Source organism: Pteropus vampyrus, unplaced genomic scaffold, assembly GCF_000151845.1.
Source record: "Pteropus vampyrus isolate Shadow unplaced genomic scaffold, Pvam_2.0 Scaffold210, whole genome shotgun sequence".
NCBI lineage: Eukaryota > Metazoa > Chordata > Mammalia > Chiroptera > Pteropodidae > Pteropus > Pteropus vampyrus.
The window spans coordinates 2,506,847-2,525,322 of record NW_011888991.1 but is presented as its reverse complement, the minus strand read 5'-3'; the positions used below and the strand labels follow the sequence as shown (position 1 = coordinate 2,525,322).

Below are 18,476 nucleotides of genomic sequence, written 5' to 3'. Positions count from 1 at the left end.
TGACCTGCAATGGAAATGTCATTAGTAATTCTCATACTAATTTCTAAACCCGACAGGAGTACACTTTATGAATAAATTTGAACGGATGTGTTTGCAACAAGTGAAGAGCAGTAAATCCTGTGTAATAGCAAAATAGAAGCAAGCCACTTAACCTTCCATGCTAACAATGCCCTCTGGTGTTTGAGAGCAAAACAACAGGCTTATGAATAGAAAGGGTATGAGTACATTCATCAGTTCAGTAGACATCAAATTTCCTCTGAATATGGGGCCCCAAGCCAGACACAAGGGGAAGGAAGGTTAATAAGACGGACAGGCTCCTGTCTGTAAGGGGCTTCCAATCTAGTGGGAGAGACAGATCCACAACTGTAGGATCAGATAGAGAATGGTGTGGGCTATAATAGGAGTGTAAGAAGAGTCCAGTGAGAGCACCCAGGGATGAAGAAATGGACCTTATGCTGGGTTCGATAAACTGAAGATAGAGGTTAGGGCTCTTTAGACTGTGAACTCCACACTCAGGGCCTGGTATTCCATGGTAGGCAGGGTGGAGTTCCCGGGGGCGGGGTGTCCTGGGAGAGGCAGCTGTGTGGGACCATTTGTGGAAGGCCTTAGATGCCAATCTCAGTGGGGGTCATCCTAAGTAAAGAGCTAACAAATGTTTTATGATAATTAGCAGAAGGGAAAGGGGTGGCTGTGTCAGCAAAGCAAATGGACACAGGAAAACATGCAGAGAGAAGGCTTTTGCTGCAGTCCTGTGAGGCACAGAGCTCCTAGTGGAGTACTGGCAGTGGCATGGAGAGGAAAGCAAGCATTAGAAAAGTAGGCAAACTGACAAGAAAGAGGGTGGTTGGAATAAAAGGAAGCAGAAGTAGATTCTGAGGTTTCTGGCCCTACTTTATGGTTCCTATAAAGGTAAGGATTAGAGGAAGAGAGCAGGCATTTTGGAGCATTTTTATTAACATCTATTTCTACCCTCTCCAAGTGAAGTACTTGTTCTAAGTCCTAAGCTATAAAATAGTAATTAAGTCTAATAGACACATCATTTGTGAAAACAGATATTTAAAATATTCAAGATGAGCCTTGGGCATCATATAGTGCCAAAAAGTAAAGAAGTACTCAAACAAAACAAAACACAATAATGATGATATGTGAAAGGACACAGGAGCTCTGAATGGCCAAAGCCAGAACAAATTGAGCAACAAAATAAATGAAGCAGTATATGATTATAACCCAAAACATAGTATACATATCTATGAGTTCATATTGACATGAACAAGTGATTGACTAAACAAACAAACAGGCAAACAGACTTGGAGAAAATAGGTAGATCTCCTATGCAGAAGAATCTCAAATAATTTATGTAGATACTCTGTCTTCAAGGAAGGAGGAGGCATAAGTCCTCACTCGTTCATTGTGGGCTATGCAGAATAACTTCCTTCCAAAAGGTACAATATGGAAAGTGGGGGAGTGGGGGGAGGTAAAGGAGTAACTTCATGGTGGAGAAACCTGACAAACACTACTTTGGACAGATGATTGAGATCAACATCAACAGAGATAAGTCATGTTGATAGCATATAACTTCGATGTGATGGGATGAAAATGACTCTTTACCTGTGTGATCTTTCTCCCCTGAATTCATAACCTTGGCCTAATCATGAAAAAAAAAATCAGACAAATCTAAATTGAAAGGCAGTCTACAAAATATCTAACTAGTACTCAGAACTGTCAAGGTCATCAAAACCAAGGAAATCTGACAAACTGTTATAGGCAAGGCGAACCTCAGAAGACATGACAATTCAACACAATGTGGTATCCTGGATGGGATCCTAGAATAGAAAAAAGACATTAGGTAAAGACTAAGGAAATCTGAATAAATGATGGGCTTTAGATAATAACGATGTATCAGTAATGGTTCATTAATTGTGACAAATGTACCACACTAATGTAAGATGTTACTAAGGGAGGAAACTGGGTTTGGGATATTATGGGGACTCCCTATACTATTTTCACATTTTTTCTTTAAATCTAAAACTATCCCAAATTAAAAGTTTATTTAAAAAAAAAACTAAACTCATTTAGTAGAGAATGACCAGGCCCAGATGACAAATAGAACATTTCAAAGTCCATTTCCAGGCTACTAGAATGAAATTGGCTATTAACATCAATGGAGAGTAAAGGTATAAAGATTAAGACATATTTAATAGGGGTGTGTGTGTGTGTGTGTGTGTGTGTGTGTGTGTGTGTGTGTACATGTGTACATATGTACGTGCCAACTGCACACAGAAGTCGGGCAGCTGAACGTCTGGGCGACAGAAAACACCCCTTATCCCCCCACCCCCCACTTCTGCCACAAGCTCCACCTCCCACCCACAGCAGCTGGAGTCCAGAGGGCACTGTTAGGGGACCAATATTTTCAGTTAAGATGCTTCTCATACTTTAGTATACACATGGAGTCTTTTAAAAGGAAAAGATACTACCCCAGATGTCTGAGAATATGCTTAGAGACCCAAGTTATAGAAAATCTAGATTAAGAAACTAAAGTCTTAACCTTGAAAGTGTCTCAGTTGTGAATGATCATTGCAAGAGTTGTCTTTTAGGATGGCAAAATATTTGTTTTCGAAATGAAAATCCACAATTTAAAATTTCTCATGTCACTTGTAGAGCTCTGACAAAGTGTTCCAGGAGGCCTAGGGTAGGAAGCACAACACTAAGTCATCAAACCCATGGGAGAGAAAAAGAAGAAAAAGGCACAGTCATGGGGAAGCCTAGGATGATAGCTTTGTGGTAGGCCCCGGGAACAGCCAGCTCAGAAGGAGGCTCTAGAAGGCAGATCTTCCAGAAAAGAACTGCAACTAATAGGGAGCTGATGTTTGGCCTATGAAGAAAATTATATTTTGAGGCAATTAATCATGTAGAACATTTGAGAGGAATTATCATAGGCATATAGCAAATAAAAAAAGAGGCATGTCTTCATTTCAGTGAAAAACAAAACAAAAAAAACAATGTATAAGAGAAGAATAATCATAGTATACTGCCTGGCTCAATAGTAAACAGCATATACATAGTCATAGTAATGTAAACACTGAAGGTTAATTTAAAAAAAATTGTGATGCAATTATAAAAGGTAAAGAGAATGAAAATGGGAAGCTTTAAATGTGCTAGATCTTTATGTAACATACTAGGAAGTCAATAATGTCTAAGATTAATCAATCAAGAAACGGCTAAAAAAGTGGAAAGTCATTGCCTTTTGAGAATAGGACTGGGGGTAGGGAAGAGTGAGTCAAGAGACTGTTTTTCATCAGAATCCTTCTAGTACTTCTTAAAATTTTTAAAGTCTGTTACTTTGCCTATATACTTTGATAACAACAAAAAGACACAATTTACATCCCCTCTCCTCCACTGTGTGATTCCAAGTGAAATCTGGTCAAATCTGAAGGTGATCTCTGTACATGACTTGATGTGAGTCTCCAGGGGTCAGCAGCATTTGAACCAAGAGCCCCATCCTCTGTCGTTAGTGAGACCCAGTAAGACCCTGAGAACTCAACGTCTGGCAATGGTCCTGAGTTTCCCCTGCTAATCCAAATCCCACAAAATCATTAAAACACATAAATATGAGATAGGTTCTATTTAATTTCTCCCAAGACTGTCAGTCAGATTCTCAGCCCAGCTGCCTTGCTTAATGTAATGGTCCTGACCTGACTCCCTTACCCAGAGGGAATGCTGGAGCTACCGAGTGGCTGTGCAGAGGTGTGTCCTCACTCATGCTCTGAAGGTTTGCTGAAGACCGCGCTGCCTAGAGCAAGCGGAAACCCTTCTGCATCAGTGAGCATGTCAGTTCCTGGCTAGTTTGAGTCCAAGGCCCTATTCGCAGTCCAATGTAGACTCCTTTGCTGCTTACCTCCCTCATGAGAACCTATCTGTTCATTTGCACAATGATGAAATCTCTGTCCCTGTAAAGTCGATTTCCTTACCAACTGCTTTCCTCCAAAGCAACATGTCTATGTTCTAAGTTGGAAGTTCCATATTTAAGTTGCTGAATTTTATAGATTAGAAGCGTGGGTTTTCCTATTTCCTCACTCTACCCTCCAGATTCCTTAGTGTTCTAGATAAAATCCAGAGTGAATTTTTAAGGAGACACCAATGAAGAGAAAGCCTTTATTTGCATAACAAATGTGGGTGAAGTAAAAAGAGGCACAGGAGAACCAGATTAAGGTGAAAGAATTTCAGTGGAAGGAGAAAAAAGGGCCCTCTGGGGACCAGGCAGAAAGCAGAGGTGCTATCACAGCAATATACATATTCCTTCGTTGACATCTGGACTGCTTTGTCTTCACGCTCCCCTGGGACTTCTCTTTCCTTGGTTCATAGTCTCGCTGCTGGCCCCCTTTCCTTGTCTCACAGTTCCAAAGTGTTCCCTCCCCCAAGCCCAATGGAAGACCACAGCTCTGTTCCCAAATGTGCTTGGCAGCAACTACTCATAAGCTGTTACTTGGAGTTTTTTGCAGCTTTTAGTGATTTTGACACCCTAGGACCGCCTGGAGTGGCCTCTCCTGCCACCAGAGGACTCTGGTTTCTCTAATGTGGAAGGTCCTGACCAATCAGTCCAAGAAAGGTCCAGATTCTCTTCCAGGCTGGTGTCTCTGCAGGAATGCCTCCTAGAGTAGAAAGTGCTGCTGCAGCCGGGGATGCCACCTGAGTTTTCAGGTATGTAATCTGTGATGAAAGAAAGGTGGGAGAGGAAAACTCAACCTTCTCAGGCGCAGATCCTTAAGCCCCTCCCTAGCTACTTTCCTTCTCAAACTAAAGGCACCACTAAGTCCCCATCTGGTGGCATGCCCTCCTCCTTTCCAGGCACCACAAGTGCCCCCATCTCCAGTTCTTAGACCAGAGCATCCCTCAGTTTCACCTGTGGCTTCAGCCGAAGGTGTGCACTCCTCACACTCCCATTTCTTACTGTTGGATCTAAGAAAGGAGCAGTCCCTATGGGTTCCATGGGATCCACATGTAGTACACAGAATGAGGCTCCACCTCCTATAGGAAGACAAGGAAGGGTTGTGAGCACAGATATAATACTAACTACCACTCTTGGGATGTTTGTTACAGGCTAGGCCTTTGCCGAGGGCTTCCCAGACGATTTTTTGCTATACATTTTACCCATGACAGGTGTGTGACTGAGTGCTGATCCCACAACCCCGCAGTCAGGCACAGACACTTGGAAAGGATTTGGAAAGAAATTGTTCCTGAGTGTCTCTCCACTGGGCACAAGGAGAGGCAGACCCTGCAGAGAAACTTGTTCACATGCACATGGCCTGCAGGCTGCTCAAGAATGGTACTTAGCAATCATGTTCACCCTGAGGTCTGCAAACAAAAGTGAATTTCTTGCTCTTAATAACTGTGCCAAGGTCTAAGCCTAAGATGGCACTGATGAGACATCTCTGTAGCCAGGAGCCTCTCCCTACCCTTCATCCTCGAAGCTGTCTCTGCCTTGTTCATGCAGACAAATGGGGGCATCACAATGCTGATAACGCTGATACAACTCTGAGAAAGCCCCTGGCTCGAGTTCCCAGGCAGCATCTCTACAGTGGGAGAAGAAAACAATGAGTAAGGGACACATAAAACGGTTGGTGAAACCTTTGTCCATCTGAGAGGAACTAGGAAGAACTTAAACTAGCAGAGCTAAAGAGTTCAATAGGTTTCCTGAATAATTTCAGCAAGGCTGGGCAGGCCTGGCAGTGGCAGAGGGCTGAAGCAGGATGAGTGGAACGTGGGGGTTCCTTAGTTCCACACTGGAATTCAAGAGCCCCCTCCCAGGGAATTCTGATCCTCAAAGCACCCTTTTCTGAAACATGCCTTACATCCCCCCTGCTCATTTGCTTTTGATAATTGAAAAGCTCTCTCTCCACCCCTCTCTCTTCACCATATATCAATGCCTTGGCTGCTTTTTCATTCTCTAAACTATCCTCACACTCATCTCCTCCCTAGAAATAAGGCAACTCATTCCCCAGCTCAATTCCTGCTTTAGAGTTTCCACTACCTGTCTGGAATATGAATTCCCATTCTTAGCATTTCTTGAGGAAACTCTTCTCGATTGTTACAATGTGGACATTTGAAGAAATGCTTTGCTGATGTGTGGGCATATTTCTGTAAGAGAAACATAGAAGAGCTTTGTGTTTATAAAAACACTATCTGTCATTACCTTTTTTCCACCCCTGCCCTCATCTCACAAAGAGGATGTAGCTAAGAAAGCTTGACTGGGGATCACAGGAAAAAGAGTTTGGGTGGGTTAGGGTGAGGGCTGCAAATCCAGGTGCCAGACCAGGGATCAAAAGCTCAAGACTGCTACCAGGAGTGCCTTAGCTGTCACCTCTGGCCATGGAGCTTGGCAGGGTTGATCCAATAGGGTTCAGGTACCTGGATACATGTTTCCCTTTCCTTCCATCCCGGGAAGTAAGGCTGATTTTGAAGCTACTTGACTCATTCTAGGATCAGCTCATTTGCCCTAGCCATTCTGAGGATTTTGCTCAGTCTAAATCTTATCATGAAGTGGTCCTACAGGTCACAGGTAACCAGAGAATGGGCTGTCTTTCCATTGACTGCCTGGAACCAGCCCTGTATACAGGCCTTTGATGGAGATTGCCTGCGCATTTCCAGGGTGCTTTGAACTATGGCAGTTGTAGAAGGTCCCCAGGGTAAAGGAAGCCCTACCTGTATGCACTTGCGGTGGTAGATAGTTTGACTACAGCATGGGCTCTGGATATTTTCGACACTTGCTTGGGATAAGTCTTCACAACACAAGATGCAGCTTTCCTCCCCCACATTCCCCCATTGGATGTCCTGTGTTGGGCGATGTTTTTCACAAAATGATCTGTGGCAGAGTAAATAGACTTGGTTTTGATTTGCTGTTGATGCAGTTTTCCAGCTGCCTGGCCTAGGGAGGGCAACCAAGCACCCGGGCCGGTGCCGGGTGAACCTCTATGCTCCTGGGGAGGAGGTTGAGGAGGAGGGTGAAGAACAGCCACATGCTTTCTCACAACTGCTCTCCCACTGAGCAAAGCTCCAGGGACTATCTCCACAGCCTCTTGTTTCTGAAAGCCCCTCTTCGTTCTGAGCGACTGTCTAAGAACTGCAGCTGTTCGTAATTTAAGAAGGGGACAGGAAGCAAGAAGTAACCCCTGTGAAATTGCCAAGTCAAGACACTGTTTCTCATTATTGAAGGGAGAGAGAGATTCACTGGTGAATCAAAACAGGCCCGTGAGAACTAGACTCTGATTTCATTAGTGGTTAATTAATAGCAAGTTGCAAAAAAGCAGCTTGACTTTTCCCCTTCATCACTCACTTGTACTCTCCAAAAAATTGTGAAAGGCAACCCTTTTCTTGGCCACAAGGAAGATGGAAGTTTGTGACACAATGATCCTTCTGGCAGTTGATGGCAGCTCCCCTTTTCTTGCACACAAAGCAGATCTGCAAATGAGATCCCAGGCAGTGCTCAGGGCTCCAAGAAAGACAGACATCTATATAGCATTCTGTGGCACATCATTCCATAGAATGGAAATTTTGTGAAGCAACAGCCATTCCCTTTCCTCAGTGGATCTGAAAGCTCTGGGGCTTCAAGTAGTACTGAATTTTTTGTTTTCTCAGGATAGTGCTTAGGATACCACACCCAGAAAAGCATGGAATTTAAGAGAAGGACCAGCTGGGAAATCCAGGAGTCCTTTGACTTCTAATTAGCAATTAGGGAAAAGAACAGAAGCAGAGATAATCAGAGAGATATAAAAAAAGGCCTTGCCCAAGACTCCACTTCCAGGGTATTCTAACCTTTCTAGAAGCCCGGGCTGCCTCTTTTTTGATGTCTTCAGGCAGGAATCCATGGAAACCTTGGTTGGACTGGCCCCTCTGAGGCAGCTTGCTAGATAGGATCTGGGAGAGCAGCAGAACCAGGCTGTCAGCATTGATCAGTGAAAAAGTGCAGTGGGGTGAGGACAGAGTAGAAATAGAGCTTTGTGAAATATATAATGCATTTACAGGGCAATTTACTTAACACAGAGGCTTACATAGCATTAACTACGTGTTGTGTGTTCTAAGTGCTTTTCAAATATGAACTCATTTAATCCTCATAGCAACCTTAAGAGGTAGGTACTATCATCATCCCCATTTTATACAAGAGATTATGTGACTTGCACAAGCCCATAGCACTCCATAACCTGAGCTCTTACCCACCTTTGTGTTATGCTGCCCCTCTTGTGTGCTGAGCACTTTGAGGAAACACTCCCTGTGCATTGACTCATTTTATGCTGTGATATAGATGCTATCGTGATCCTCATCTTACAGAGGACGCCCCTGAGGTGCAGCACGGGAAGCGACATAGCTGGGTCACAAAGCAAGGAGGCAGCAGAACTGGCATTAACATTCAGGGTAAGAGTGTAGGTCTTGGCTCCTTAATACAGAATAAATACTCTTCTTGGAGTGTGTTTTTTATAGGAAGGGAATCAGGGCTTTAAAATATCCTGACTATAGTCATTCTGCCTTATAGAGAAAAGGGAGGAACTGAACCTTTCTTTAAAAACACACTTTAAAGGGCGTTTTGTTTCTGAAAAGCCCCCAAAGCAAAGTCTAGAATGGGAAATTAAGGGGGAAAAAAAGCTAAATGGTTATGTACTCACAAACAGTGTACATGTACATACTCTGGAAGAATGCCAGCACCCCAGCCTCATCGGAAGAATCTTCCCAAAATATTGGAAAGGGTGCTAGACTTTCTGCAGTAATTACATATAATGTGAATGGGGGAATTAGGTTTTATTTTTTGTTTATTTTAATTTTAATTTTTTTTATTTTTTTTATTAGATAACTTAAGGACACTTGGATTATAGCTGTATGTTCTCAATTAGGTTTAAAACATCCATTTTAATACTAATTATCTCAGGGCTTTAGGACTATATGAGTGATTCCTGTTTTATTTATACTTTTGAGTATTATTATTTTCTACAATGAGCATCTATTATTTCTATAAACAGAAAAATCAACAGTGAACATTTGAAACAATCTAAATGTCCTTTAATTGTACTTTTTAGCATAGCCAGCCATACCATGGAATACCAATGAGCTATTAAAAATCAATATGTTCTGTATAGAACGATCTCCATAAGTACATGAGGTGAAAAAAAGCACAAAATACAAATACAAAATACAGTATACAGTATTTTTATTTTTATGTTGAAAATGTATATGCTTGTAAATGCACTGAAATTAACCAAGACATCACATCAAAACCAGACAGTACTTACAAGAGAGGAAAATCACAGACCAATCTTTCTCATGAGCACAGATGTAAAAATGAAACAAAATATTAACAAATTGAATCCAGCACCATATGAAAAGGATAATACATCGTGACCAAGCAGGGTTTATACAAAAAATGTAAGGTTAGTTAAACATTAAAGAATTCAGTCAATGTAACAAATCACATTAACAAAATTAAGGGGAAAAATCATAATCATGTCAATAGATGCAGAAAAAGCCTTTGACAAAATTCATGATATGCTTAGCAAACTAGAAATAAAGGGAACCTCTTTAATCTAATGAAAAGCATCTATGAAAAACCTACAACTAACATCATATTTTAATGGTGAAAAATTGGATACTATCCTCTGATGTTGGGAACAAGACAAGGATATTCACTCACAATAACTTCCATTCAACACTAGATTGAAGGTCCTAGCTAGTACAATAAGGCAAGAAGAAGAATTAGAAGAACTAAAGGTTAGGAAGAAAAAGTAAAACTGTCTTTATTCACACATGACATGACTATGTACACAGGAAATTCTAAGGCATTAACAAACAAACAAACAAACAAAAAATGAAACAAAAAACTACTGAACTAATAAGTGAATTTAACAAGATTGCAGGATATAAAATAAATATACAAAAATGAATTGCATTTCTATATACTAGCAACAAACTTGAAAATGAAATTATAAAACACCGTTTATAATAGTATTCACAAAATGTTTAGAAATACATTTAACAAAAGATGTGTAATTCTTCAGTTAAAAAAAAACATGCTAATGTTTATTTTAAAAGACCCAAATAAATGGTAAAATATATCATGTTCATGGATTGGAAGATTCAATATTGTTTTTCCATTCTTCTCAAATTGATCTATAAATTCAATTCAATCCCCATCACAATCCCAAACTGGCTTTTTAAAAAATATATAAATTTGAATCTAACTATAAAATTTATATGGAAAAGGACCTGACAGCCAAAACTATCTTGGAAAATATTGCAAAACTTACAGTACTTAATTTCAAGACACTATAAAGCTACAATAATAAAACAGTGTTGTATTGATGTAAGGATCAATGCACAGATCAATGACATAAAATAGATCATCCAGATGCACTGATATTACTGTCAATTGATTTTGAAAAAGGCACTGAGATAATTCAATGGATAGGCAAAGATTTCTTGGGACACATAAAAGAAAAACTGATAAACTGGACTTCATCAAAATTAAAAACTTTTGTTCTTTGAAAGTCATCATTAAGAAAATGAAAAGGCAAGCCATACGTTGGGAGAAAACAGTTACAATACACATATCTGAAAAAGATTTGTACCCAGAATATATAGAGCTCTAAGAACTCAATCAGATAAAAAAAACAAACAAACCCGGTTTTTAAAATAGACAAAATATTAGTATAGACACTTCATAAAAGAAAGTATGTGAATGGCCAATAAGTACATGAAAAGAAGCTCAACATCTTAAGTCATCAGAGAAATGCAAATTAAAACCACAATGAGATATCAATACACACCTAGTAGAATGGCTAAAATTAAAAAGACTAGACAATATCAAGTTCTGGCAAGACTACTGTGCAGCTGGAACTTCATAAATTGCTAGCAGGAGTATAAACTGGACAACCACTTTGGAAAGTGACTTGGCAACTTCGCATGAAGTTAAATATATAGTTAGCATACAACCAGTAATCCTACTCCCAGACATTTGTCCAAGAGAAGTGAAAACATGTGTTCACAAAAATGACTTGTGCATGAATGTGCACAGCAGCTTCACTGATAACACCCAAATGGAAACAATTCAAATGTCTATCAACAAGTGGAAAAATAAGCACATTATAATATACTCATGCAACAGAATACTACCAGGCAATAAAAAGGCAATAAAAAGATGTGACATGTGCAACAACATGGATCAATCTCCAAAACATTGCATTGAATGAAAGAAGCCAGACACAAAAGAGTGCAAACTGTATGATTCGATTTATAGGAAGCATAAGAATAGGCAAAAGTAATCTTAGATCAGAACAGTGATTATCTCTGAGAGGATTGACTAAAAGTAGGCAGGAGGAAACTTTCTAGGATGATGAAAATATTTTGATTAGGACAGTGTTTACGTGGGGATATACATATCCCTACGATATATGGTTATCAAAACCCATCAAACTCTACACTTAACATGGGATTTGCTTTTGGGGAGAGGAAGGAGGATGGAAAATATTGCTTTGGGAAAAGATTTTTTATTGTACATACTTTATACAGTTAGGATTTTATATCAGGTACATATTACTATTTAACAATCAGATTTTAAAAGAAAAAAGCTATTAGGGAAAACAAACAAAAAACAGAACTATGGAACTGAGGCTGGATGCAAAAACAGAATAGACCGTACAGCAAAAGCCCTGAAACATTCAAAGCAAAGGGGCCTTATACTCACAAGACAGAAATAGTGCACGCTGAGATCATCTTTTTGAAGAAATTCCCCTAATTTTTCGGGATCCCCAGGTTCTTGAAGGCATAGCCGGCATACTGGAAGAAAAGAATGTTAAGAATTCGCTTTGGGAACATAACCATCTCTAAGTTTGTGGAAGAGTAGAGTATTGGGAAAAGGGTCATTTTGACAGGGAGGGAGGTTGTTGGGATGAAGGGTTATTTAGTATCAATTAGGTTTTTATATAATTTTGGATACATCTGAATGAGTTGGCTCCAACAACTCACTTCATTTTTTGTCTTAAATAGCCTTAATTAACTTGTTTCTTGAACTTTGGTTGTGATGTTTAAAAATTACAGACCCTGAGTTCTTCAGCATCTTAGAAAATCTGGGAAGGAAATAGGATTGACAGTGAGAGGAACAAGTTTGTTGCCCTACAAGTGGTCTTTACTGGTGTTGGGAGGCAGCAGCTGAACAGAACCTCCAGTCTTTCTTACCAGGCCCTGAAGATGGCTTCCTCTGGGTTACTCTCCTTGTCTTGGTAGATTTTCTATACAAGGAAGAAGTAGAATGTAGTCTTTAAGGATCCTGTCAATATCCCCTGTAACATTTCCCTCAAAATGCCATCCATATGTTTGATGAAGGACCAAATCTAAAGGCTAAGATGTCCGTTTCTTTCGCTATTTCATATTTTTTGAAAGCACAAAACATACCCACTGAAATGTGTTAATTATGTGAGATCTTAACCATCTTCTTGTTCCTGGTGTCAGTATTGCATGTGTTGACTGAATGAATGCAGGAACAAACCCCCTTTTACTCTTTTACTGTTTCCTCTGTCACCTACTCTGAATCTTTATAGTAGTATCACATCCATAAAGCATAATAAAATGATACTAAAATTGATTAAGAAATTCCTATTCCTAGACATTATTCTTGGCTCTTTACATGTATTAGTTCAATGAATCTATAGAATGTTCTAAAAAGTGGGTGCTATTGTTATGCATATTTTCCAGATGCGGAAACTGAGGCATAAAGAACTGAAGTAACCTGTCCCAAGTCACCTGGCTAACAAGTGTTGGAGCCAGGATATGAACCTAGGCAGTAGGGTTCCAGAGCCAGCACTTTGCTACTAGGAATAGCCTTGAGAGGATAGTACCCTACCTCAATCGTTGACATTCTTTCTTCTCTTCTATAGCCTTCATTTGTTGCTTCCTCTCTCTCCTATCTTGAATTTTTCTGTACTAATATGAGGACAGTACAGGCTCTTCCAGCTATAAAAACAAATCAGGCTTGGTCAGCAATTTAATTCTAAAGTTGGCTATCAAGTTTCACGGAGTCAAAGCAAAAGTACAGTTCAGTTCCCAACCCATATGACAGAATATAAAGGACCCACCATCAATGCTAGTAATAGCCAAAAATTATTAAATCATGTCAAGAACTGTTCTAGACATTTTACATGTGTCAACTCACAAGCCCCCCCGCAACCCCATGTAGCAGGTGCCATTATTATCCCTATTTTCAAGATGAGAAGACTGAGGCACAGGGAGGCACTTGCCCAAGGTCAGAGGTACTGCAATCACACAGCAGTACAAGAACTTAGAACCACTGCTGGAACTGGCTAAATGGTTGTTTTCCTTGTGCCTGCTAAATGCATGAGGTAGCACTCAGGAAAAAAGGCTCCTTTGCCCCTAAGTATGGGTACCTTGATTCTACCTAGTCAAAGCTAGATAAGCTAGTTCTTTCCTCGGAAAAGGGATTTCAGCTGCCTGAAACAACGACTCCCTCTAGTGAGAGACAAGAGATAACACTGACAAATCACCAGTTGGCTCCTGACACTTTTCACCAGGCTCAGATGGCCATTGAGGTTTGGTCTGTTCTCAACTTTTGTCTAGCTCTTCGAATATGAAGACGCCCTGACACTCCTCTCCTCATCAGTGTTAGCAGACTACAAATGTACCGTTTTCATTAGTTGCGGGGAGGTGGGGGGAATCCCTGAAAATGAAGGGGGACGAAATAAGTAAAATCGCTCCCAAAGGGAGGACTGTGTTTAGCCAGGGGAGAGGACAGCATTTCCGCGAACTGAGTGAATCAAGTCACTCCAGGGACACACACTCCAACAACCATGTCCTTACTGTACAGCGGGAGAGTGTGAACTTCTTTTGTGACTTTCAACTGTTCTGTATAAATACAACCACTAAGACAACTACTAAGGTAATACCGCCCTTCCTTTCTTTGTGTTTGCTCCATCTCCTCTTCTAACCCATGAGTCGCACCTGCAGAAGGAATGACATTAGACGGCTTCTTACACAACAAAAGCACTTGGACAGGCTGGCAGAGAGAGAAGGGCGTGCACTAGGGGATCCACTTGAGGGGACTACTGAGCAGTTCCGGGTTGTTGGGGAAATCCTGACTGTCTAGCAATAGAAATAAAACCTTGAAACTCCGATTCTTTGCATCGCTGGACCAAGACGTTCCTTGAATGGGGTTCTATGCACATTGGTAGTTGCAGGAAAGACGCAACACTCTTCAAAGCATTTGAGGAGGGGCGATACAAAGGCGGGCTTCCACAAGCAGATTTCCTAACCGAGAGGATGCTCTCTTGAAACAGTTACCAAGCTGTTTCGCTGGATAAGCGTTGGGTCAAAGCTTGTCGAGAAAGTTAAAAATAAATAAGCATGTTCGGTCCCGCCGCCGCCGCCAGAAAAAACAATGATTTATTTGGAAAATACGTGTCGGTGTGGCCACAACTGAACCCGAGGTAACAGCCAGAGAAGGGGCTCAAGGAGCATCCCGCAGATGCCAGACCAGGATCATGTCGCACCTGCCGGGAGGCTGGTGCGGGGCCGGACCGAAGGTCGCCTCGGCCGCTCACTCCTCACGGTAGCGCACGGGGTCTCCCACCCAGTTGTTGCCGAGGGCGCCGCTGTTCTGAAGCTTTATTCGTTGTGGCTACCTCACGAGCTGCCGCCCCACGCGGTGACAGCACTGGCGAAGGGGGCGAGCGCGCAAACGGGGGTCAGGTCACGTGGCCTGCGACGCAGGGAGAATACGGCTGCGGCGACCACCGCGACGCCGACAGTTGGCAGAACGGGACGGGCGCGCGCTAACGACCGCGCGCGCGCCTTTCTTTTCGTCCCGCCCCTTCCCCTCGCGCCATTACACTGTTCTCGCCCCGCCCCTTTCTCTAGTCCCGCCCTTCTCCTCGCCCCGCCCCCCGCGAACCCGCCGAAGATGAGCTCAGAGGCGGGGCCAAGGCTGTCGCGCTATGGTGACGTCTATCACCGGCGCGGGCGGGTGACGTGACCCGGCCCGTTGTCTGTGTGTGGGGCTACGGGCCCCGGGGGCTTCGGGGGCTCCCAGCGAGGGCGGCGGTGGGTCGGGAGGGCCTGGACATGGCGTTGAGGGGCCGCCCCGCGGGAAGATGAATAAGGGCTGGCTGGAGCTGGAGAGTGACCCTGGTGAGGAAGGAGCCGGGGCCGGGGGCTGGGGAGGCCGGGTGGGCCTGGGACGCGCCTACCTGACCACCACCCGCTCCTCTTGTCGCCCCATCAGGCCTCTTCACCCTCCTGGTAGAAGATTTTGGTAAGAGCCTCTCCTATCCACCAGACTCGGGCTGTGAGGACCCACTCTTGCGTCCTGCACGGCCAGGGGCTGCCCTTCCCGACTTCTTTACTTCCCTGATCGCAGGTGTCAAAGGAGTGCAAGTGGAGGAGATCTATGATCTTCAGAGCAAGTGCCAAGGGTGAGTGGCTTCGCAGCAGGACCCTCCTTTATACCTCAAGGGCTAGGGAAGGGCCTGGGGAAGGATGCCCCTCAAAAGGTGTAGTATCAGGAACTTCAAGTTGTAAAGTCTCATTTAAGGAAGCATCGCTCTTCGTTGGGTACCCTCCTGATCCAGCTGATATTTTTTTCTCCTGGTCTTCTCTCAGCAGTTCCCTTCTCTCAGCACCTCCCCCGTCCCCCACCCCCCATACAAATCCTAACCTTCCTTTGGAGTACAGTTTAGCTGCCTTTTCTAGTCTTGGAGCAGGAAGCCAGCCCTTTCTCTACCTCCAGGTCACACAACACTTTCTGTGCAGCTGTAATTTAATTACTGTTCTAATGTGCCTGTGTGTGCCAGTGTCTTTAATCTCCACCGAAGGTTCTTGTATTGATTAGTTGGTGTGTGGCCCCTCTTGGGTCTTGCTTTGGTAATGTTGCAGAATAGAAGTGTGGAGGAACTGCTGCAGTGACTGAATCAAGAAGTCTGCTTTTATTTCTCAGGAAAGAAGGGGCTGATAGAGGTGTTCATTTCTTTCCTTGGCTGCATTGGAGCCCAGGCCTTGAGGTTTACAAGTGAGAATTGGTGTTTAAATTCCTCATCAGAGTTTTTGTTCTTTTCTCACCTTCTATTGTTACCCTGTCCTGGGCCATCGGTTCCAGCTTTTTTCCTCTTATCCCAGAACCGTAGACTTCATAAGGACAGTGGGTGGACTCCTGGAGCTGATGCTTGACTGCTGCGGCAGGCTTCTGGGGTGTGAGGCTCAGGGCCACTTTGGGCAGTGTTGAGAAGAAACAGGGGGAAAGGTGGGATTATAGGGAAAGGCATCTGAGTGGTAACACAGTGCAAAGGAATAGGGGGAGAAAGAAAGGGGATGCTAATTGCCTTCCCCCACCTAGCTCTAGCTCTGCCGCTTATTTTCCCCAGCCCCGTGTATGGATTCATTTTCCTGTTCAAATGGATCGAAGAGCGCCGGTCCCGTCGCAAGGTTTCTACCTTGGTGGATGATACGTCTGTGATTGATGACGATATTGTGAATAACATGTTCTTTGCCCACCAGGTCTGCCGGGCTCTGTGTTCTGTCTGGAGGGTGGGATATTTCCATTTTCTTTGCTTGGGAAGTGGAAGTGGGGCAAGGCAGGAGGAGGAGATACGCAGATACCAAGGGTGGTGGTTATAGAAGTCCCTTGGTGGAAGAAACTGAACTCTTTATTAAACAAGGGAGTATCTTCAGAGCAGTGTGGGGTCTTGAGTCTACTCTCTATGTCCCCAGACATCTGATGGGTATTTAGTTGAATGAACAAATATTGTGCAAAGATGAGGGTTGTTGTCCACATATTACTGTCCTTCCCTGGGTCCCCATTCTTGGTGAATACGGGCTTCAATGGAGGGATGCTGTGTATGGGTGACTGTTCTTGGTTTCACAGCTGATCCCCAACTCTTGTGCCACTCATGCCCTGCTGAGCGTGCTCCTGAACTGCAGTAGTGTGGACCTGGGGCCCACCCTGAGTCGCATGAAAGACTTCACCAAAGGCTTCAGCCCTGAGGTAGGCCACAGTGCCTTAATCCTGGCTCACAGCTGGCTGGGCAGATCTGACTTCTAGGGCCACTGGTGATGCCGCCATGTGACATTTGGCACTTTGAAGCTTTTTCCTTTTTAAATAATGATTTAAATTACCTTTGACCCTTAAATTAATTGTGTAAGGCAATTGGTTTTAGGCTCAGTTGTCAGGAAAGGAGATAAACCTAGGGAGGGAAGGAACATTCCTTAAATAACACCATTTCAGGACTATTTGTGTCAGCACTTTATCAAGCCATGTTGCTCCCCAATGTCCTCTGATTACTGTGCAAGGATATTAGAGCCCATCTTTTTGGGGCTCCAGAGTTCTCTTCTGCCCTCAGGAGAGTCCACCAGTGTTTCTTCAAGTTCCTGGAATGCCTCTGGGCCTGCTTTCCTGAACTTTGTTTCCCACCCAGAGGATCCTGAGAATTTGTTTTGATGGCCTTATTTTCTTCCTTCTAGAGCAAAGGATATGCGATTGGCAATGCCCCGGAGTTGGCCAAGGCACATAATAGCCATGCCAGGTGTGTGGGAGCTGTGGGAGCTGATGGTGGTGGGATTGAGGAAGGACTGTCCCATTCTGGGCCCTGACTATGTCCTTCCCCAGACCTGAGCCACGCCACCTCCCTGAGAAGCAGAATGGCCTTAGTGCAGTGCGGACCATGGAGGCATTCCACTTTGTCAGCTATGTACCTATCACAGGCCGACTTTTTGAGCTGGATGGACTCAAGGTCTACCCCATTGACCATGGTAGGCACTCTGAGCTGGGGGCCCATTGGTTTTCTCTGCTTACCTACTAGGAAGCTAGGGTCCAGGGTTCTCAGGTGCTTGGGACTTAGTGGTAGGGGGTAGGTGTTGAGGACATCTGGCTCTGGCATTGCATTGCTTGACTAGCCCTTGACTCCCTGGCTCAGCTGCTTTCCATCCTTTCTCCTACTCTTGCCCAAACTCCGGGCTTCCAACCTGTTGACTCCTCATCTTGGTCTTCCCTAGGGCCCTGGGGAGAGGATGAGGAGTGGACAGACAAGGCCCGGCGGGTCATCATGGAGCGTATTGGCCTCGCCACTGCAGGGTAAGTGTCCTGTGCCTGCTCCTCCCTTAAAGCTTTGTTTCCACTGAGAGGGACATAGGAAAAGGAACCAAGGCAGAGAGAAGTCAGTTGACTTGTGCAAGGCCACATAGTGAATCTGGCAAGATTGAGCTTAGGTCTTGAGTTCCCAACTTGTTACCCTATTTCTGCCCAGGCTGCCTGTGGCCTGCTTTAGGATAGGCTCTGGAGGGGCAGGCAGCCCTTGGTGGAGCCCTAGGTGGTGCAGGTGTGTTGGCTCATTTCCTGCCAGGCCTCTCATACAGCCCATTGGAAGGTACCATCTCAGGTACCTTGCATGCATGGCCATCTGCTGCCTACTTGTTGGAGTGGGGCCTGTACCTATGGCTGA

The 18,476-nt window shown here is 43.7% G+C and overlaps 2 protein-coding genes across 7 annotated transcripts in view; one reads left to right on the top strand and one right to left on the bottom strand.

The window, feature by feature from the left end:
* Window positions 1-4,519: 4,519 nt before the first annotated feature.
* PHF7 (PHD finger protein 7) lies at window positions 4,520-14,819 on the bottom strand. The gene is made up of 11 exons (XM_011372564.2): window positions 13,990-14,819; window positions 12,878-12,987; window positions 12,214-12,266; window positions 11,723-11,814; window positions 7,810-7,911; window positions 7,331-7,455; window positions 6,700-6,859; window positions 6,029-6,135; window positions 5,454-5,570; window positions 4,901-5,025; window positions 4,520-4,707 (listed from the first exon to the last, which is right to left on the bottom strand). Exons 2-11 carry the CDS (start codon window positions 12,916-12,918, stop codon window positions 4,520-4,522), a joined length of 1,110 nt encoding a protein of 369 aa, XP_011370866.1. The 5' UTR covers window positions 12,919-12,987; window positions 13,990-14,819.
* A 168-nt stretch (window positions 14,820-14,987) lies between these two features.
* Window positions 14,988-18,476, top strand: part of BAP1 (BRCA1 associated protein 1) — a 9,179-nt gene continuing 5,690 nt past the window's right edge. For 3 of the 6 annotated variants that reach the window (XM_011372561.2, XM_023538036.1, XM_023538037.1), the window contains exons 1-9: window positions 14,989-15,174; window positions 15,269-15,298; window positions 15,404-15,458; window positions 15,980-16,051; window positions 16,404-16,536; window positions 16,904-17,023; window positions 17,500-17,561; window positions 17,645-17,787; window positions 18,031-18,109. In XM_011372561.2, the coding sequence (XP_011370863.1) occupies window positions 15,138-15,174; window positions 15,269-15,298; window positions 15,404-15,458; window positions 15,980-16,051; window positions 16,404-16,536; window positions 16,904-17,023; window positions 17,500-17,561; window positions 17,645-17,787; window positions 18,031-18,109 (731 nt within the window). In that variant the 5' untranslated portion in view covers window positions 14,989-15,137. Of the gene's footprint in view, window positions 15,175-15,268; window positions 15,299-15,403; window positions 15,459-15,979; window positions 16,052-16,403; window positions 16,537-16,903; window positions 17,024-17,499; window positions 17,562-17,644; window positions 17,788-18,030; window positions 18,110-18,476 lie in introns of all 6 variants that reach the window. The other 3 variants (XM_011372560.2, XM_011372562.2, XM_011372563.2) reach the window with 3 other exon arrangements.